Source organism: Rutilus rutilus, assembly GCF_951802725.1.
Source record: "Rutilus rutilus genome assembly, chromosome: 13".
In the NCBI taxonomy this organism is placed as follows: domain Eukaryota; kingdom Metazoa; phylum Chordata; class Actinopteri; order Cypriniformes; family Leuciscidae; genus Rutilus; species Rutilus rutilus.
This window is the reverse complement of record NC_140218.1, coordinates 13,016,419-13,039,658: the sequence shown is the minus strand read 5'-3', so window position 1 is coordinate 13,039,658 and position 23,240 is coordinate 13,016,419. Positions and strand designations below refer to the sequence as shown.

General features: G+C 37.6%; 1 protein-coding gene across 1 annotated transcript in view; it reads left to right on the top strand.

Annotated features, from left to right (window-relative positions):
• Positions 1-516: 516 nt before the first annotated feature.
• vwa5b1 (von Willebrand factor A domain containing 5B1) overlaps positions 517-23,240 on the top strand; it is a gene marked incomplete at its 5' end in the record, with an annotated part of 40,480 nt that continues 17,756 nt past the window's right edge. Inside the window, 11 exons of the mRNA XM_084428209.1 lie at positions 517-565; positions 3,918-4,076; positions 4,261-4,480; positions 5,495-5,643; positions 6,492-6,623; positions 8,001-8,125; positions 13,340-13,516; positions 17,876-17,986; positions 18,579-18,781; positions 22,438-22,552; positions 22,874-23,059. Of these exons, the coding sequence (XP_084284335.1) occupies positions 517-565; positions 3,918-4,076; positions 4,261-4,480; positions 5,495-5,643; positions 6,492-6,623; positions 8,001-8,125; positions 13,340-13,516; positions 17,876-17,986; positions 18,579-18,781; positions 22,438-22,552; positions 22,874-23,059 (1,626 nt within the window). The remainder of the gene's footprint in view (positions 566-3,917; positions 4,077-4,260; positions 4,481-5,494; positions 5,644-6,491; positions 6,624-8,000; positions 8,126-13,339; positions 13,517-17,875; positions 17,987-18,578; positions 18,782-22,437; positions 22,553-22,873; positions 23,060-23,240) is intronic.

The window sequence follows — 23,240 nt, the reverse complement described above, 5'->3', positions numbered from 1 at the left end:
GTTCTGTAAGTATTTTTCTTTTTTTTTCAGGTCATATATTTTGAATTAATCTTATTATTCTTATTTTCATTTTTGTACTTAAACCTCACAAAACTGTATTAGATTCATGCTTAAAACAAAACAGTAAAACTTTTTAAAAAAGTATTATTCAGGTCCTTCATGCAGTTTTGCTTTTTAAGTAAATTTAACTTGTTTTCAGGATTAAAACAAGATATTTTTTCTGGACGTTCATACAATGTCCAAAAGCATAAATAAATATACACATGTCCCAGGGAGGGAGGGATTGTTTGGTTGGTTCATTTAATCATTCATTCTGCAAGACATATTGTAAAATATGGTTTCAACCTTATCTAGCCTTTCTAGGGAAACATCACCTATCGCCTCCTCCTCTGCATGTGAGAAGCTGTACTGGACAGAACCACCATCATGCCTGGCCTGATCAACAAGAGCAAACGGAGCGCTCTGCCTCTCAGCGTCTCTGACATCACTTCCTGTGTCAGGGGTTACACCCTGGCAATGACTGCCTCCTTGACCTATGAAAACATTGAAGATCACCCTGTCGATGGTGAGTATGCTGTCTAATGGATGCATTACTTCTGATATTTCTGAAATGATATCCATCATTAGTGGCTCTTCCTGAGGCATTAGTTTTACACTCAAAAAATAAATTAGGCCTAAATTTAAGATTTATGTATTGCATTTCAAATTTGGATGAGACAGTTTTAACATACTGTACGTAATGTGATGCATGTTTGTCAGACATAAATAAATTAAACGGATACGATTTATCTATAGTACTAATAAACTGAATGTGTTTAATAACACATTATGGTACAATAACAATAACCAGGTTTATATATTTATCATCAGTAAATCCAATCTGTTTCTATCTCATACATTTTGATCTAATTGAATATTGATTGGTCCACAGCTAGCCATATTTGGCAAGGCAAGGCAAGGCAAGTTTAAATTTGATCCATGTTTGTATTTTTTACTGAATAAATGTAATGTTTGCACAATGAACGGATTTATGCGGATTTGAATAAATGCATTTTGAAAATAGGATCATTAAAATCAAATAGATGCAAATAGTAGCCTGGTAATACCAAACTCTGCTACTTCGCTTTGCTTCGTAGACAGAGTCTGGCATGGCATAATTGAAAAGCGTTTTCTTTCTCGCGGGGAGGCGCTTGTCTGAAGTTTAAAATCATTGGTTCCCGTAAGCCAATCACATAACGTTTGGTTATGGCGTGTGTTATGCGCATGCTCAGCCGCATCTAACTTCCACTGTAAACACATGTATGATGCGAAAACAAAATCATCGAGCGAAGTACCGGAGTGAACATGGCTGTGAACGACTTTTGCAGATTATGTGAAGTAAATCTACGCATCCACGGTACAATCAGTGTCTACGTCACGGCTCTCAGCCCGCCCTCTGTTCGTTGATTGGCCGGCTGTTTTCAGGCCGGAGGAAAACGGAAAGCTATTACGCTGTCTCAGACGGAGAACAGAAGCGAAATGAAATTGAGCGAAATTGACGTAGTCAGGCTAGCAAATAGAGCCATGAGTGCAGAAACATGTTTCTGACAAATTAAAAATGTGTAATCCAAATGGATGGAAATTTTATTTGCAGTTCAATTACATAAATCTTAAATTTAGGCCTAACTATTTTTTGAGTGTATATTGCTCATACTTAAGGGATTTGAACCTAAACTTTAGTTTTAAATTTGCCATGTAAGGGTGCTTTCACACTTGGTTCGATTGTCTGTTCCGAACCCGAGTTCGATTGCTCCCCCCTCCCCCTGCCCCCGATGGACTGTGTTCACATTATATTATTTGCATCTGAACCGTGGTACGCTTGCATCATTAAGCTGCAGCTGGCGCGTACTCGTGTTGCTTGGTAACTGCTATGAAAAGGCGTCAAAATGGATAGAATTGCTCGCTTCACATTTCTTTTTCTTTTTTTTAACCTTTGGTTTTGTTTTCAAAGAAAATATACAGAAACACACTTGCGTCTGTCTGCCGCAAAAGTATTAAAACCGTTCCAAAGACAGCGGGATGTCCGCCGAAGACAATTTTTGTGGAGGCAAGCAGAAATCATCTCTCTGCTTGCATGCGTCAATCCCTGTTTTCGTCAAGGTAAGCGTATAGACCCTTTTACAGTTGTTAAACACACACGCACGCAGGCACGCACCACATTATACGTCATCAATAGCGGTTCACTTCCGCGATTTGGTACGATTGCGTTCATATCAGCAGCGAATCGTACCCGAGTACACATGAACCGTACCCCAGACCACCTTTTTAAGCGGACTCGAGTACGGTTCGCGGGTGCGCACCCGAGTTCGGAAAACAGCGTTCACATCATCCAAACGAACCGAACTATGACGTCATTCGAACCCGGGTGCGCACCAAAAGTGCTAGTGTGAAAGCACCCTAACTCTTCATAACATATTCCAGTTGATCCAACTTCGAGGACTAGATTAATCTCAAAAGATGCATGATCAGGCTCTGTACACACACTCCAAAACATGATGTGTTGGCTCAACAAAACAAATTAATGCAACAGTTGCATCCATTTTTTTGTTATGACAACTTGGGGTGAAATTACGTTCAAGCTGCATTGAGTTAGAAGAGCTTAATCATTTTTAGCATAAATGTTTAGTCGCTCCAACTACTTGAGTTGTAGCCCTGGAACCTATTCCTATCTATATCTATTATCTATTTCAGTTCAAATCCACAGCTATTGCACATTCTTAATGTAACTTATTTGGCATTTAATGAACAAGTAAGATATTACTTGTCACTGGCGTTAGCTTAGTCATTGCTTATAGAGTCAGTGTAGTGTTTACATTCATGTCGTCTACTCTTCAGCACAGTGGTAACCACAAAAACGTCAACATTACAGAAACTCCTTTAAATGTCAAACATACTATCATTAAACATTAACAGGTCTTTTCTTTCACTAAAAAAAACTAATAAAATAACACGTAATTTCAACATTTATTTTCCTTATCCACTCCTATGCAATGGATGCTGGGAACTACAAATCCACTGCCTAATTTCTGAAGTTATCAAGACGAATTCATTGTTACTACAACTTTGTTTAAAAAATCAACTAATGCAGAAATTTTAGTTTACATTACACACCATATTAAGTCGATTCAATGATCAAAATGATTGTGTCAATAGAACTCAAAATAATGTTTGCAACTTAAGAGGTTTCATTAAAACAATAAATTTACATTTTTGCAACCATGCATTTATTTAAAAGTATTCGATAGGTCACCCAAAAATGAAACTTTTTTGTCATCATTTACTGAAAGTTGTTCCAAATCTGTATATATTTCTTGAGGAATGTTTGTAACCAAACAGTTGACGGGACACCATTGACTTCCATAGTATTTTTTTCAATATTTGGGCGAACTATCCCTTTAAGTTATGGTAACAGGTCCCCTGAATGAATTTTTAGAGAATATTTTATGACAAATCTATTAAAAAAAATACAGCACTTCACTTTATCCACTTGATCAATGATAAGAATCAAGAATAAATTTGTAAGTTCTCAAAAGCATGTTGGGACGAAATGCATCAAACTCTTTATAATCACAGTAATACTTTCTCAAAATTCCCTGAAGGGAAGAGAAACACTCGTCTTTCCCTCCCAACCTCATCAGCTATTTGTGTGAAGTCTAGAAATGTCACTGGCACATTGCTGCTCTGTTGTCTCCAGTGTCCTATTGACTCCAACAGATTGGATTTTGCATTGGTCAATGTTGAAAGCACTAAAACAAAGGATTTTATTTCTGTCAAGTGCAAAATTAGCTTTGTGGAAAGATGGCCTTTTGCTACTGTGTAATAAACAATGCATTCTCCTGAATCACTTTTTTCTAATCCTCTTCCTGTGATTCATGCAGGAATCTTTATATATCCTCTGGACGACAGCAGCGTGGTGGTCGGGTTCGAAGCGATGATTGGCAGCCAGATAATAACCGTGCAGGTCAAAGACAAAGCGAAAATCGATGACTGTTACTTTGATTGCTGCAATGCCAATGGAACCCCGCAAAGCGGAGGTGGTAAGATTGCATGCTCATTTATAACGCTCATCAAAGATCTTAGTTAATCCCCAATTCAGAGCTTAAACGGAAGCCCTGTCACGGTGTCTGTTGAATTCAGTTAACACGCAAAATCCTATTAAGCCCTTTCATTGACGTTGACTGTACATTTCAGAGGCTTTACTGATGAATCATCTTGCTGCAGGACATATCGTTTTGGACGAGGATCAGGAGAGGACAGTGCTGGTGGTTAGTCTAGGGGTCATTCCCCCTCTGGAGACCATTAATATATTGGTCAGCACATCCTCGGAGCTCAGCACACTCACTAACGGTGGAATCCGGGTAACCTCACCGCCCGTCTGCTCTCCAAGAGTCCAACGTTCTGTCAAAGAGGAGCAGGCGTTTTCGCCCAGCACTGCTAGGAGGTTCGGATTCATTAGTGTTTCATTTTTTGATAATTACAATATTTGAATGGCAATCCTGTATTTATAATCCTCAAACATTCTGGCTTCTGCTCTAAACTCCAAACCCTAGTAGAAGTATTAAACTTTGCAATTCATTCAGCTTGAACTGCTTCTCATACAGACTGCAATTTAAAGTCTCAAATTGTGTTTGGTAGATAATTTCAGCTTTAGCTTTGCTGTCTATTTTCGGGTTTTCTAAAGTTAAACTTTTTAGGAAATTTAAGATTAAAGTTTAAAAATCTCCCATTGACTTACATTGACATGTTTAACATTAAAAATATGTAATATCAGTGTACTGATATCAGCATACTGAATTGTGATTGGTGCTCTTTCTTGTATTTATTTGCATACTGATTTTTTCCCCCTTGCATCTATATTTAATCTCAATGTAGCTGCATTTAATTTATGCAGACATCACAACACCAACCTTAAAATGACCGCAAATGAAAATTCTGTCATTTACTCACACTCATGTTGTTTCAAATCTATATGACTTTGTGTGGAACACAAAAGAAAATATTTCCAAGAACTTTGGGAACCAAACAACTTTGGACCCCATTGACTTCCATTGCATGAAAAAAAATGCAACACAAAATATATTTTTATATGTTCCACAGAAGAAAGAAAGTTTGGAATGACATGGGTAAATTTCCTTGAGGAATTTTAAATATAGTTCAGATATAGTTGGAAAAAAAGCCATTCCTCAAAATACAGATACTCCTCAAAATATCTTATTTCATGTTATACAGAAGAAAGTTTTGTACACTTTTGGAACGGCATGAGTAAATGATGATAGACTTTTCAGTTCTGATTTAACTATTCCTTTAAATCTTTTACTGCCTTGTAAGCACTGTTATTTCCTTCGAAAAAAGAAAGAAAGTTGAGCTCATATTATACAGTCATATTATTACCTCAGGACTTAATGAAACCGAACCGAAAATGAAGCTTGAATGTGTACGTGCTGATTTGTCTCAGGAGGGATCAGCATCATTGTGCACAGGGAACACACGAGCAGACGGCCTCAGGTGTGTGTTTGGCTGCTCTGATGGAGGAAGAGAGCATCAACTCCATTGACTATGAGTTCAACTTCCATCTTGAGATCAGAGGACCGTATTTACTCGCAGGTCAGTTCCTCCATCCTCAAGCATGAGTCTTGGATTAAACAACCCTGATACCCCCGATCATGGGCTTGATTTCCAGAGAACACAAATAAATATGAATACATGTGAAATGTTAAAAATCATGAATGCACTGCAACTTTATTTGGATTAAATTGCCTGGCAAATTTATGGAAGCTTAGTTCCACCATGGAATAAAAATAATTAAAAAGGTAATTGCAAATCTCTTATAATTCTGACTTTTTTCTCACAAGTGCGCAAAATTGACAGAATATATTATACATTTATGGATTTATGTGAAAGCTCATTTCTGCCACGGAATAAAAAAATTAAAAAAGATAATTGCGGCTTTTAATTTCACAATTCTCTTTTTTTTCTACCAATATAGGCTTTTTTTCCATCACAATTCTTAAAAAGAAAAGTCAGAATTGTGAGATTTAAACTTGCAATTACGAGTTTATAACTTGCGATTGCAATATTTAAACTCGCAATAGTAAAAATTGTGAAATTAAGACAATTACCTTTTTTATTTTGTATTCTGTGGTGAAAATAAGCTTCCATATAAATGCATAATTATAAAACCAATGATGTTTGATGAGTTGGCTTTTTCACACTGATAACATCCAGTTGCATTGGATAAAAGCTCCTGCCAAATTCATAAATGTAAAGTGCAGCACATGCTTGTCTTTCAGCTGGGACTCAAGCCCAAATTATGTTTAATGTGTTGATTGTCCAGCTGTAATATATAGTATGCATCTTCCTGCTGGAGTTGCGGAACAGGTTTAGTCCTCGCATGTGGTCTAACGTCTGTTGCTCCTGCTTATTTTAGATGCTTTAGAAGTTTCTCTGTGCAGGTGTGGAAAGCCCCTCACATGCCATCCGTGCGGACGCGGACCCTTCGGCTCGCTCTGCCACCAGTATTGTGGTCACACTGGCAGACAAGTACACCTACGACTGCCCTGTGGAGATACTCATCTACCCCAGTGGTGTGTAACGCACATCAATACAATAATTGTATATCATGATCTCAATCTACAGTTCGAAACAGACAATGCTGAGCTAGTTCTTTTTAGTGAATCAAAAGTATACAGCGCAACTAAATAAACTTTTCAGTCAAGCTGATGCATTCAGATTTTAGGTTCTCTCAACTATTGTCTTAATAATTGTCCTAAGTAACACTAGTTTGTTTTGTCCATTTGAATTTGATCATTCACTAAATGCAAAATGCCTTGTTCAGTCAATAACTTTGTCAATATACTGATTTCTTGTTGAGCATATTTTCAGTTAGTAACACAATAAATTGATCTATCATTTTGAGAGTTTTGTACAATAAATTCTGTTTAATTTGTTTAGTTGATTATTGTTTATTATATAGTGAACACCAGTTTTTGGATTGCATTCATGCCACATAAAAAGATTGTGAAAAGTCATTAAAATATTTGTGTAACGCATTTTGCAAGAATTGTTTTAAATGTATTTATTATTACTGAAATGATCTCATCATTTTGCAATGCAGTTGCATTTCTTATTTCCAGTTTAAGTCCTAAAAGAACCATTAAGAAGTCAGAATTGTTCAAAGGAATCAGAATTCAATTCTTTATGACTCCCATTCATAGAAATTCTTAAACAACACTAAAAACCAGATATGTAATCATATCTCCCTAGCAAACGCCTATAGTGACGACAAACACCACTCTCATTTTTAGTCCCTTTATGAAGCCGTTTTCTTTCTGGACCTTCCCAGCAATGTCCTTTTCTGTCAGGGCATTTGGTCCCTATGGACAGACAAACAAGTTCACAGTCACTCTGACCTGTGTTAACTGGACAATAGAGTCTGCCTTTTGAGAACAAGCCAGTGCTAATCTCTGCATGTGCCTGAAAGCTTGTCCAAACGAGAGGCTGTTTATTAAATCAGAGGCTATTGAAGCATCATTCCCAGGCCCACAACCATATAACATCATTTCTTGCTCTATAAGCACTGTTTAGTTGAGCTCTATATTTCTTCAGCCACCCCATCATGCATCTCAACCTCCATCGGTGTCTGGGAGGCATAAATGGATCTCACGATGCCTCATAAGATTGCCTCACTCCGCAGGTGACCCGAGGCCAGTATTGTGCAATTGAATTAATTTGAAAGCCGAGTCAAGGGGGCAAACGTTCAGCTGCATTGATGGCCCACTAGGAGCCAACACACTCTGTTCCCAATCCAGCTGCTGTTTTTAAGAAATACTGCCACCATGGGAGTCCTTCATGTCTGGTAGTAATGTAACTCATCGTCTGCTGCCATAATTTGCTGTTGTGCCTCCACACTGAGAGGTTTTTATGCTGTACAAAAGAGAGTAATTCTTCCTTTCTTTGCGTAGAGCCCCATCTGCCACACGTTCTCATAGAAGACGGAGACATGACGCCAGAGGAATACGATGAGCATCTGAAAGGACGGAGCGACTACATAAAGGCCACGAAGAAGGACTGCAGTAATGAAAAGACAGTGAGTGGAAGAAAGAGAGCGAATGAATATGTAAGAATGAGGGTTGTAGAAAACAGTCTGTGTGTTTTACAAGGACGAAAATTAGCAAAACAAGCTTGAGACTCTGAAGAAGTTGTTCAACACCGTGGTCCGTGACGCATAGAATTGGCAAAGAAATCTAGAAGAGACTATTGTTTCGTTTTGGCAGCCAGGATCATAAACTAAATAGGATGTGGTACTTATTTGAAATAATGCTCTCAAGTCGTGGTTTGGGGCAGAGAGATCCATTAGCAAATTAGCATGTAATATAACAGATTAAAATACTTTTAAGGAATGATTTTGGTCACTGAAAAGAAGTACCTAAAAGTATCATGGCAGTTTTTTTGACATGGAAACCATAGCTTTACAATTTCCCTCAATTAGATTACTGTTAGACGTGTAAGCCTGAAGAGAAACATAAAACTGTTAATAGAATAAGATAATTGTATTTTATCTAATTATTTCCAACCATTCGAATTCAGAAAATGTTAACTTATTAAATGTTAATATTGATAAATGTAATAATTTATATGATATTTATTATATGAATAAATAAAATTAATATATACAGTGTGTATATACAGTGAGGAAAATAAGTATTTGAACACCCTGCTATTTTGCAAGTTCTCCCACTTGGAAATCATGGAGGGGTCTGAAATTGTCATCGTAGGTGCATGTCCACTGTGAGAGACATAATCTAAAAAAAAAAAATCCAGAAATCACAATATATGATTTTTTAACTATTTATTTGTATGATACAGCTGCAAATAAGTATTTGAACACCTGTCTATCAGCTAGAATTCTGACCCTCAAAGACCTGTTAGTCTGCCTTTAAAATGTCCACCTCCACTCCATTTATTATCCTAAATTAGATGCACCTGTTTGAGGTCGTTAGCTGCATAAAGACACCTGTCCACCCCATACAATCAGTAAGAATCCAACTACTAACATGGCCAAGACCAAAGAGCTGTCCAAAGACACTAGAGACAAAATTGTACACCTCCACAAGGCTGGAAAGGGCGACGGGGAAATTGCCAAGCAGCTTGGTGAAAAAAGGTCCACTGTTGGAGAAATCATTAGAAAATGGAAGAAGCTAAACATGACTGTCAATCTCCCTCGGACTGGGGCTCCATGCAAGATCTCACCTCGTGGGGTCTCAATGATCCTAAGAAAGGTGAGAAATCAGCCCAGAACTACACGGGAGGAGCTGGTCAATGACCTGAAAAGAGCTGGGACCACCGTTTCCAAGGTTACTGTTGGTAATACACTAAGACGTCATGGTTTGAAATCATGCATGGCACGGAAGGTTCCCCTGCTTAAACCAGCACATGTCAAGGCCCGTCTTAAGTTTGCCAATGACCATTTGGATGATCCAGAGGAGTCATGGGAGAAAGTCATGTGGTCAGATGAGACCAAAATAGAACTTTTTGGTCATAATTCCACTAAACGTGTTTGGAGGAAGAAGAATGATGAGTACCATCCCAAGAACACCATCCCTACTGTGTGAAGCATGGTGATGGTAGCATCATGCTTTGGGTGTGTTTTTCTGCACATGGGACAGGGCGACTGCACTGTATTAAGGAGAGGATGACCGGGGCCATGTATTGCGAGATTTTGGGGAACAACCTCCTTCCCTCAGTTAGAGTATTGAAGATGGGTCGAGGCTGGGTCTTCCAACATGACAATGACCCGAAGCACACAGCCAGGATAACCAAGGAGTGGCTCTGTAAGAAGCATATCAAGGTTCTGGCGTGGCCTAGCCAGTCTCCAGACCTAAACCCAATAGAGAATCTTTGGAGGGAGCTCAAACTCTGTGTTTCTCAGCGACAGCCCAGAAACCTGACTGATCTAGAGAAGATCTATGTGGAGGAGTGGGCCAAAATCCCTCCTGCAGTGTGTGCAAACCTGGTGAAAAACTACAGGAAACGTTTGACCTCTGTAATTGCAAACAAAGGCTACTGTACCAAATATTAACATTGATTTTCTCAGGTGTTCAAATACTTATTTGCAGCTGTATCATACAAATAAATAGTTAAAAAATCATACATCGTGATTTCTGGATTTTTTTTTTTAGATTATGTCTCTCACAGTGGACATGCACCTACGATGACAATTTCAGACTCCTCCATGATTTCTAAGTGGGAGAACTTGCAAAATAGCAGGGTGTTCAAATACTTATTTTCCTCACTATATATATATATATATTATACAGTATATATTACATCGTGGCTTCATAAAGGGACAATATACACTCTCCCGCCACTTTATTTGGTACATCTTGCAAGTACCATCATGCTTGGACCCTGTTTTGCCTTCAGAACTGCCTTCATTTTTCTTGGCAGAGATTCAACAAGGTGCTAGAAACATTTCTTTGAGATTTCTCTGAGCCATATTGGTATGATAGCATCACTTAATTGCTGCAGATTTGTCGGCTGCACATCCACATCTGCTCTACTGGATTGAGATCTGCTGACTGTGTAGGCCGTTTGAGTTTACTGAACTCTTTGTCATGTTCAAGAAACCAGTCTGAGATGATTTTAGCTTTGTGACGTGGTGCGTTGTCCTTCTGGAAATAGCCATCAGTAGATGATACATAGTGGTCATAAAGAGATGGACATGATCAGCAACAATACTCAGGTGTTGAAGCGATTGTCAATTGGTACCAAGGGTCCCAAAGTGTGCCAAGAAAATATCCCACACACCATCATTGCACCACCAGCAGCCTGAACCTTTGATACAAGGCAGGATGGGTTTATGCTTACATGTTGTTTACACCAAATTCTGACCCTATCATCTGAATGTTGCAGAATCATCAGAATATTGTACTTATTTGTACTTAAGTAGTATTTAAGTACAATATTGAATATTGTACTTACTGTAAGTAGTAGGTCATCCGGGTATTTTTTGCCTACTTTTAGAATATTATGCATTCAGACATACTCTTTTGGCGTACTGTTTTTCGCATACTGTGTTTTAGGGAAGTATTCGATTTCAGACACAGCACATGTCTACCACTTAAAAGCACTGAGTTGCTGCCATGTGATTGGCTGATTAGATACAGTATTTGTGTTAATGAGCAGTTGAAAAGGTCAGGTGTACCTAATAAAGTGGCCGGTGAGTGTGCTGTGTGTGTGTATATTCATTTTATTAATGTATGCGTGTAATATTTTATTAATTATTAAATGTATCAATATTAATGTTAAAAACTTCAGTCTTCAGTGTCACATGATCCTTCAGAAATTATTTGCTGCTCAAAAAACATTTCTTCTTCTTATTATCAATATTCTTCTTTTTTTTGTGGAAACCATAATAAAAAAATAATTCAGGATTCATTGATAAAAAATGTCAAATGATCAGCATTTATTTAAAATAGAAATACATTTTCTAATCATGAATATCTTTAGTATCACTTTGGATCAGTTTAATGCATCCTTGCTGAATAAAAGTCTTTTGAAAAATAAAATAAAAGAAGGAAAGAATTTGCTGATCCCAAACTTTTGTAGGTTCCAGTCATTTTCTAAAACATCCCGGGGTTTTTAACGTCAAGCTGTTAGATTTAGCCTAATGACAATCATACTCTAAATCCAAAGCTTCAATTGCATCCATAAGTGAGTGCTGTTCCTCAACAGGAGGGAGAGAACATTCAGCCCTAAAATGATCAGCAATGAATGGAGGTTTCTATGGAAACTGTCAAAGGTCTTCAGCTGAGTCCATAGTGTTTCTACCTATTGCATAGCGAAATAAGAGTCAACTTCACCACCTTTGGGATGTATTAAATCTTTAAAGCATGAGAGGGGAATCCATGACCCGTAAAAGATTTTTTAAATTCTGATCTTGACTAACAGCTTCAGTGTCTGTCTCTATCAATCCTGTGTGAGCTGAATAACATTGAATATCCTCAAAAAGATTGTTCACCCAAAAATGAAAATTCTGTTATCATTTATTCCCCCACGTTGTTCCAAACCTGAATTACATTTGCTCTGGTCATTTTTTTTTTTTTTTTATACAATAATGACTGTGATTGTACTTGAATCTGAACTTTGAAAACACTCAGGTTTAGCAGCTAAAAAGCATGGAAATTAAAATCTTTGTGCACATCCAAGCAAGCTCGGTTTTATACAGGGCACGTTTATGTATGTGAAAGAAAGCTATTTCCTCCGAAGGTTAATTTTATAAGTGAGCAGAGAAATGGCAGATTTCCAAGAAGTAATTTGATGTACAATGAATGGAACAACCAATTGAAACGTGATGTTAAGTGGTTGAAATACATTGCTAATCTGAAGTACTTTACTCAGAGAAGTACACAATAGGCTCATTGCCATCCTCTAAACGATCTTGAGCTCTGACAAGTGCACAGAACTCACATTTATATTCACATTTATACTCGTATATACTTATATAAAAAACGTTTTTTTAAAAATATATGTATATTCAGACAGTGCTTGAACATACAAAAAATAAAATAAAAATCTAAACCGGTCTGACTGGGCAAATTAAAAGTTGTTATATATTTTAAAGCCTAATAAATGTTACAATTTACAATATACTGTAATGCTGAATGTCTATAATTAATGGGTAAAATTTAGAAAAAATCTATTTCATAGAGACAGAATTGGTTTCTGTGATACTGGCCTATATATATATATATATATATATATATATATATATTTGGGTATATATATTTATATTTATTTATTTATAATTTATAGACCCTAAACTTTTGAACGGAACTTTATGTATTTACTCTAAAACTCTTAGATTCAAAAAGTTTGACGCAAATGTTAAAAATTCAAAATAAATTGTTAAAATATATTTCTCACACTTGTCTGTTAAATAAATGCAAGGCAGAATTATATTTGTTCATATTTATCTATATAGACCATACAAAAAGCCACATGGGGACTTGAGTGAACATTAAGAGATACTATATATTTAGTTTAAAAATTATTTGCATATTATTAATGTATTTTTCTCATATAATTAAGCACATTTTTTCTACAAAATATTGCATGAAAATAATATGCATAGATAATATGAAAACAATCTCTTAATATTCCTAAACATGGGCTTTATGAAAAGAAATTACGTGTTTTAGTTCTGTTGTGTAGTGTGTGGCATGTTTTCATGAGATTCACCAGCTTTACCCATTATCGCCTTTATTAATGGCTCTGTCACTGGCTGGTGTGTGTTGTGTAGGTGGACATTATTCGGAAGAGGCTTCATAAAGACATCCTCCACAACCCCGTAGTCATGCTCAACTTCTGCCCAGACCTCCGCTCGACGACCTCTGACCTGCGGAGCATCCAGGGGGAATTCATCTTCCTCATTGACCGCAGTGGAAGCATGAGCGGGGTCAACATCAATCGAGTTAAGGTATGATGCTTCTGCTTCTGCGTTAAGCTAACTGTGCCCCTCATTCCCAATGCTCATTAACTTTTGAAGACGTCCTAATTTATTCAAGAGTTTAAAACCCCAAAGTGCTTCAGTCGTGTTAATGACCATTAATGGAAAAGGGTATTTATATATACACACAGCGGTGCTTATTTACCGAAGAGACTCTGATTGGATGGTTTTATGTAGATTACGGGAGTAAACAGATTTATAAATTCTTAAAGTAGTAAAGTTGTTTACTGTTACATTTTGCAAAGTTTATCATGACGTTCATAGTACCAAGTAGGCCTGGGCAATATATTTAATATTTAAATATATTCATAATGATTTTGCAGTTCCTATACAATTGTTCACAGACACCACAGGAACTGGCAACGATTTTAGTTATATTAATGCATTTTGGGGGGACTAAATTAGCACCTACTTCAAAAATAACTATCAGTGACATACTGTAAGTAGTACGTTGATTGACCGAACACATGCCATACGAAAGCCTTAAGCCTTAACTTTTGAATGGTACTATATATTTAAACTAAAACAGATTCAACATGTTTCATGCAAATGTTAAAAATCAAGCCGTGTTTCTCACATGTTTCCACTAAATAAACACAAGGTAGAATTATATTGTAATGTATCTTTATGTACCATACAAAAAGCCATATGGGGACTTTATTAAACGTTTTAGAATGAGATTAGTTAGCTTTTTAGTTTTACTGTTTTTGCTACATTGAAATAAAGACATATTTCACCAAACATCATGTTGTTCTGAACAAAATCAGACCATTTGAGCAGCCTGTTGAAGGGGCTCTGTAATGAAATAGCCAGCTTGTTGCATTGAATAGCTCAAGCAGCTACGATAATTGAACTTGGTAAGTCTCCCTGCTGAGATTAGAGATGTGTGAATGAGTGTGTGCTCGTGTCCTCTGTGGACGGGGCCGTGCAGCGTGACGCACGAGGCAGCGATGACTCACTGTGGTTTTGATTGAGGACGTTCCCCTTCTGACCACAGACACCAAATGGCTCTAATCTAAAGGCTCAGGTCATTCTAGCGGTAATATCATCCCAGAATATCCTTGACCCTGAAGAAGACTTGCTCCATGCTGAAATGTCATATGTCCATTGTGGTGGGGTGCAAGAGGACAGCCGCAGATGTATCCAGTTACACTGAAAGGAAGATACATTTATAACAAGGAATAGTTCACCCAAATGAACATTTTGCCATCGTTTACTCACCCTCATGTGACTATATATCTTCCGTGTAGCACAAAAGCAGAAATGTTGACAAAGTGTGCTTGTCATCTTGAGTTGAACTGGAGAAATGAATCGGTGCAATTTGTGAATGAATCATCCAGTCTGGTTTTGTGAACTGGATCATCTGATTAATTGAAAATCCTAATAGACATTCTCTCGTCAACTCTTCTGAAAACATTTGAAGTGATTAACAGTTTCTCATACTAAGCTGTCGTATGACTTCAGAAGATTTAATATACTGTGTATGGTGGTTCTTTTGAGCCTTTGAAGCTTGAAAGCCACTCTTTTGTATATTATTTTTTTTTATTATTAAAACTAACATCATAAAGTATGATATTTTTTTACTTTGAGCAATTCTGGAGCTATAATTGACTCTTCTTAGGAGCATATAAAACAGAACAGCTCCTTGGAAAAAATGAAATGTAATATTGTAGTAGTTATAAACAGGTTTATTTTACTTCAGATTAACATTTGAGGGCAGCAATTGTATTCATAATGTCAAAATAAAACCGACGTAATGTTACTTGAAGGCATTATGCCTACTATTCCTGCCAAACTTCCATGGTTGCAGTTAGTGCTACTACAGTAAATCCATGGTGAATGTTGCAGATCTGTGGACACTGGATAGTTAATTCATGGCACAATGTTTCTTCCTGGTTTCCACGCACTGTTTGATCCGTTAATAACGGAGAAATGTGAATGTTTCTCACTAGATCTTGCAGCGATGTTATTACTTCTGTGGCGAATTCAAATGCTTTCTTTACTGGATCTCTTATTAGCGCTGTGTAGTAACAGTGTCGCATGATCACGATCGGCTCGCGCTGCTTTGGTCCAAACTGATAAACGGTCCTTCAACCACACAATAACGAGCAGTTTCGTTCCGCTTGCATTACGTTTGCCATTTGATGTTGGGCAATGTTGTGGTCGCGCCGGCGTCTCTTATATTATGAGCGCGCTTGCCACGCGCAACGTGCAACGCGCCTATTTGAAATAACGAAATTTTGGTCGGCAGGAAAAATGGTCGAACCAAATTCGGTTCGGTTTGAAAATGCCTACCGAAAACAGAAGCGAATGCCTCGTACCGAACGGTTCAATACGAATACGCGTATCGTTACACCCCTAGTTATATCTGTGTTTCAAGTTAAGTTTGAATGTGTAAGGAAGTGCTCTGAGAAGGTGGACTTGTTTTATTATGCAAATTATAACAAAATTGGTGATTTTAGTTTTTTTTTAATCATTCAAAACAGTGAAAGACCACATTATGCAAAAAATGCTAAAACTCTTCTTTAAAGGGATACTCCACTTTTTTTGGAAATAGGCTCATTTTACAACTCCCCCAGAGTTAAACAGTTGAGTCTTACCGTTTTCGAATCCATTCAGCCGAACTCCGGGTCTGGCGGTACCACTTTTAGCATAGCTTAGCATAGATCATTGAATCGGACAGGACCATTAGCATTTCTCTCAAAAAAATGACCAAAGAGTTTCGATATACTTTTCTGTAGTTACATCGTGTACTAAGACCGACGGAAAATAAAAAGTTGCGATTTTATAGGCTGATATGGCTAGGAAATATACTCTCATTCCTGCGTAATAATCAAGAAACTTTGCTGCCTTACCATGAGTCCAGCAGGCGTAATGATATGACGCAGCGCCTGAAAATAGTCCCCAGCTCGCTAACTTCCAACGTGACCGGGACTAAGTTTCCATATCAGCCTAGAAAATCGCAACTTTACATTTTCCGTCGGTCTTAGTACACGATGTAACTACAGAAGAGTCAAGTTTTAAATAGGAAAAATATCAAAACTCTTTGGTCATTTTTTTGAGAGAGATGCTAATGGTCCTGTCCGATTCAATGATCTATGCTAAGCTATGCTAAAAGTGGTACCGCCAGACCCGGAGATCGGCTGAATGGATTCGAAAACGGTAAAACTCAACTGTTTAACTCTGGGGGAGTTGTAAAATGAGTCTATTTCCAAAAAAAGTGAAGTATCCCTTTAATAATCACATTCATATTTACAATCTTAATTATAACCTCATGCTAATTACCCACTGCTGTACTCGCTGTCAGTCTGTCGAAAAGCAACGCTGTAAATTATACCACTACTTTAGATGAGACACAATGGAGGCCTGAATTCTTGTGTTCAATATGCAGTGCTGTCTATTGGCATCAGGTCTGGATGACAAAGATTGCTGGTTCAATCCAAGCAAGGGCGACAGTTGAAAAGCCATTAGCGATCGACCACTGGTCTGAACATTTGTGGGAACATGCCACCCTCAGTGTCTATGATGGGTACAGTCCTGCCATCGAGCACGGCACTTAACCCTGCAATTAGTTTAATGTGAGTTGCTTTAAATAATATGCAAATATTACATGGGAAATTACTAGAATATCTGGTAATGGCTGTAATGTATTATTAAAGCAATATGAACATGTCAAATGAAAAATGTAAACTCAGAGTTAACCTGATATTTTACATATAATATATATATATCACTATAAAACAAAAGAAAAGTTCAGTTGCTGCCTTACATTTTTTAAGTATAGTCAAATTGGCTGTACAAGTCATTTCAACTCATGTGTTTTTGAATTTTGCCTAGCTGAATAACTTAAAAAATGAAGTGGAAATCGGTTCGATTATTTAAAAGTTAAAGTAATGGAAAAACATGTTATCATGACTTATTGCTTATATAATTTTTTACATACACGTCGTACAGTATATACACATGTATATTATAAATATTATTTAATATATATATATATATACACTATGTACATATTATACTATATATACATATTTTAATGGGTAATGTGCAAAATAGTTTTATTCACACACACACACACACACACACACACACACACACACACACACACACACACACACACACACATATACCTATATATATATATATATATATATATATATATATATATATATACACCTAATTACAGTAAAAAAAAAAATATATATATATATATAATTTTTTATAAGTAATGCAAAATACAGAATCATGGAACCCCCGTCTAATAAATCTATCCTGCTTATCTGCCACCCTCATTCACGTTGACCTTCCCATTTTATGTGTTCACAGGACGCAATGGTCGTGATTCTGAAAAGTCTTTTCCCAGCATGCTTATTCAACATAGTGGGCTTCGGATCCAAGTTCAAAACGCTGTTTGCCACGAGTCAGAGCTACGATGAGGTAGGTCACCCGCAGGGACCCACACTCAATCACTGCCCTCATTAGATCGCCAGTTACACTGAGACGCTCAAGATGCTCCATGTTTGTGATTTTCTGCTGGGATCCGGTGGCAAAGGTCTGGGTTTACATGATGAATTTCTATTAAAGTTTCTTACTGATTTCATAATGCATGAAAACACTATTTATTCAGAAGTCTCTGTGGCATATAGTTTTTTTTCTTTTCTTTTAAGCATAAATCTAATAAAGATTCACTGAGGATATAATAGCAAACAATGTCAGTGTTGGTCAGAAGGTGCTCCCCGTTCCTCTTCTTTCAAACGTAACAAGACAAGTTAACACCATTATTACTAAAAGTTTGCTAAGTTGTATTTCCTACTCAAGCAAGGTTATATTTGACTGTCAAGCCTATGCAATAGGAGCAGACTGGGAGTGGCCTTGGATGACAACATGCCCAGTGCATTATGGGTGTTGAAAGAGTTTTCACTAGTCAAGTAGCAGAGATTTCTTTGTACCAAATAGGCAGCCATGTTTTATTGTAAGCCCATTTTGACAGTACTAAATTACTCTTTGACAAACCTAATTTATTTCACAGGACAGTTTGGCGTTAGCTTATGAACACGTGAAGAAGATCCGGGCTGACATGGGCGGCACAAACATACTGGCTCCTCTCAACTGGATCCTACAGCAGCCCATGCAGAAAGGTCATCCTCGCCTGCTCTTCCTCCTGACCGACGGCGCCGTCAGTAACACAGGGAAGGTTATTGAGTTGCTCCGCAGCCACGCCAAGTTCACCAGGTCAGTGTTTGCACATTTACATTTATGCATTTGGCAGACACTTTTATCTAAAGTTACATTGCATTTAAGGTCCATCTCAGGTCGCACTCGCTAATGAGTTTGAAAGCCATCTCTTGGCTAATTTTAAGCTTTTTTTATTTTATTTTTATTTCAAATGATGAAATAGTATTTGTTAGTATTGTTTATTGTTACAACTAACAATAAACAATACTAACAATACTTAAATATTAGATGAAAAACTTAAACTTTATTTTATCAATTTTTCAGCTTTTTTTTCAATTTATGATTTTTTTTAAACTCATTTAATCTTAGTTAACAATAATAACACTGATTGCGAACTCTGAAATTGAGTCATGATTCCACTTAAATATTTAAAATAAAGTAAAGGCTTTACATTGACATTTCAAAAAAAAAATTGGATAAGACATTTTTGTGCATTAAAGGCACAATATGTAACTTTTTTGCTTTAAAAATAGCAAAAATCACTATATCTATGTTATATATTTTTTTTTGTGTGTACTTACATTATCCCGACTGTTTCCAACAACTTTCAAACCAGGAGAAATTTGTAATTTAATTCGAAGACACGTCCCGTTTCTTTATTTCCGCTTTGTCGCCGTCAATGGCGTCATATCCGCGTTGTCCCTGGTTTCCGCTCGTACTGCCATAGTAACCAGAGCTATGAACCAGAGCCCTTTGATAGTAACCAAAGCGACAGACGTGGACAACTGTGTAGTTCGCAATGTCTATTTGCACGCTGTTGTTGTTTCGTTCAAATATTATGGACCATGGCAAGCAGACTTTGGATAAAAAAGGAGAACTAAAACGAGAATCAAAGTCGCGTGTGGAGCTGATAGCTGTCTCTTAGCAATCCCGAACTGCTTCATATCACAGTCATGATAAAAACATCGATGTATTCACTCATCCATAAACATTATTAGATCGGTCGGCTTGACGTTGACGACAAGATTAATAATTCTTAGCAAATGTTGCGTCATCAAACTACGCCTTTGTTATTGTAAGAGGTTGGCGACCCCTAGCGACGAAAAATTCCATACTGTACGTTTAACTATTGATCCAATAAAGAAGGATAATATGTTGGCAAACTAATGCAAACAGACATCAAAGGGACAATAAATGAACATTCTGTTATTATTTACTTAACCTCATAAAAGATATTTTGAATAGTTGAGTAGTTGAATAGATCATATTTAATAGCATACAGTATAATTACTTGGAATATAGTGCTCAAGTCATACAGACATTAAACAATGTCTTTTTTGTGGTAATCATCCCCTGATCACAATTTTCATTTATATGGAAAAGAGCAACTCGGCCAGTCTTCAGTTCAAAATATCCCATTTTATTTCCCACAGATGAAAGCCGTATGCATTTGGAATGATTTGCTGATTAAATGACTCATGATTCAAATCTTTCATTTTCGGATGAACTAATCCTTTAATATCACAGGTTCAAGGATACAGAGCTGCAGAGCTATTCAGGTAATAAGATCATAATCAGATCGGCACAGACGCTAGCGACAGTAAATTGATGTCTCTCTGTCTAATCCTTCTATATCCGCACTAGCCATAACGCTGCTGGTATTCACAGGCTTTGTTTCTGCAGTCCGTTGCTTCCTAGAAGCTTCCGTCTCCCACCTCCAGTCAATTTGTCACATGCCGAGATGTTCACCTGAGAGGAACACTTCATTTCTTCCTCGTCCTCCTAGAGCAGATGCAACAATAGCTTTCTTTCAAAAGAATGGAAGAAACCGTAGGTTTTAACAGCCGTTCCTGCAGTACAAAAGACACAAGCTGAGGTCAGACACAAAGACGATGGTTGGGAAATGACACTGCAGTGTAATTTACTGCCTTAAACAACACTTGCCCTCCCCAGACGATCGAGAATAATCACAGTTGTGTCTTACTGCACTTCATTCCTCTGCTGTGGGGACACGACTCGGCTTTCTTTGCTTGTTAGGGAAGAATGTTTCCCAGTAAACCGATCAGACGCATGATCGCCAGGCCACACTTTAGTAAATGGACAGATGTGTTCCCTGTTAGTGCAGTGAGCAAGCAGTGCACCTTGTATCTCGCACGCAGTGAGCCACAGATGTTGCTGCCTATGCTGAAGGTCACTCAATTACTACTGCCTTCAGATACTGTGCATTAGATCTGCCGTTTTACAGACATTTTTAAAAGCGTTATCAATGCCTAGAAGCACAGCGAAGTCTATTATTAAGAAGTGGAAGGTATTTGGTACAACACAGACCCTCACTGGATCAGGACGTCGCTCCAAACTGGATGAAAGAGCCAGGAGGAAACTAGTCAGAGAGGCTACCAAGAGGCCTACAGCAACTCTGAAGCAGTTGCATGTGACAACAATATCACAAATCCTCCACAAATGTGGCTTGTATGGGAGGGTTACAAGAAAGGCCACATGCAGTAATGACTGAGCTTTGCCTAAACGCACCTTGAAGATTCTGAGGCCACATGGAAAATAGTGTTATGGTCAGATGAGACTAAAATTGAATTATTTTACCTCAACACCAAACAATATGTCTGGTTGGAAATCCAATACAGCTCACCATCCAAATAACACCATTCCTACAGTAAAGCATGGCGGTGTTAATATCCTGGCATGGACTGGAGGACTTGTCAGGATAGAAGGAAAAATGGATAGGGCAAATTCTTGAGGAAAATCTGCCATAAAGTTGTCAATGGGAAGAAGGTTTACCTTCTGACATGACGATGACCCTAAGCACACAGCAAAACAGACCGAAGGAGAAAAAGATGAATGTCCTTGCATGGCCTAGTCAGAGCCCAGACTTAAACCCCATTGAAAATCTGTGGAAGGACTTGAAGACTGCAGTCCACAACCGGTCACCAGCATAGTTAACTGAACTTGAGCAGTTCTGCAAAGAAGAGAGGGCTGGGAATACTGCAAAGTTAGTAGAGATATATCCCAACAGACTAAAGGCTGTCATTTAAAGCAAACGGTGGTTCAACAAAATACTGACACAAGGGGGTGATCCTTTTTCCAACTCAGTGACTCTGTTATTTCATTTGTTGGTGTTATATCTTATAACTGAAAAATGTACTGTTGTACCCAATACTGGTATGCAGTATTTTATTTTTAGTTATTTTACTCTCATTAGAATATTGTGTTGTTAGCTTAGCAATATGCTAACATGAAACTGTATTGGAATTAGTTCTTTTAATCAGCCTAAGCTGGTCTGTTTGCAGGATTTAGTGGGGTTTTGAAACCATGTTCAGACCAGTTCAGACTGGTTTAAACAGTTTTTCAGCATAGTAGTAAGCCTCTGTGTGTGCTTGTATGCTATATGCAGTTTCAGCCTAGACTAGAGCATTCCTAGTCAGTTTCAGTGTGGATGCTTCCTTTGAAGGCACCTGCCGATGTTTGGAGACAGAGAGTTGCTGAAGAAGATTTGATGCTTACTATTTTAATAAACATTCTGAAAAAGTTCTTTCTGACAGAATTAGCAAACCAGTACATTTCAGAGAATTAAATGTATTTTTACCTGGAAGAGCATCACCGATTTGTGATGCAGTTTCTTCATTATGTGATGCTCTTCTGATGTTTAATAGACTCACCGCACCTGTTCTGTCTCTGTGTGTGTGTTTGCATCATGGCAGGTGTTACACGTTCGGCATAGGTCAGGGTGCATGCAGGAGGCTGGTTTTAGGACTTTCCGCTGTTTCCAGAGGCACAGCTGAGTTCCTGGCAGAAGGAGAACGACTGCAGCCCAAGGTCCTCGTTTCCTCTGTTTATCTTCCACCGCAACAGCCTGTTATTTTGAATGTCACCGCAAAGCAATTACAGCAGCCACATAAATTGTGGAGTGCCCAAATGTATTAGCAATTAACAGTTTGTTTTGTTTAGTCAAAGATAAATTAGGATAATAATCAAAGCTGACAGCACATTTCACGTTTGTTTCTTCTCTCCCTGCTGTTTAAGACTTGCGTCTATATATTTTCCTGTTTTATTTATATAGAGTGTGTTTACAGACCGTGCTCCCTTGATTAAGTTCACTGTGGTGTTTGAGTTGGCTGTTATTTGTGTGATTGGCAGATGATTAAGTCGCTGAAGAAGTCCATGACATCAGTTCTGACTGACATCTCCATTGAGTGGCTGTATCCAGAGACGAAAGAGATCCTGCTCTCTCCAGTGGGAGCGACCTGTCTGTTCCCCGGTGACCGGCTGATTGGATACAGTGTGGTGTGTGATACCTCCCGATATCACTCCAACCCCAAATCAGTAGGTCATCCGTTGTCCGTCCATAATTATTCAATTATATTTTAATATTATTATTTAGATAATGTTATATTAATACTGTATTTTGACCATAATACTGTATTTTTATTATTACACACACAAACCACAATTTATTTAAATTTTTTATTATTATGATTTAGATAGATAATATTGTTATTATTTT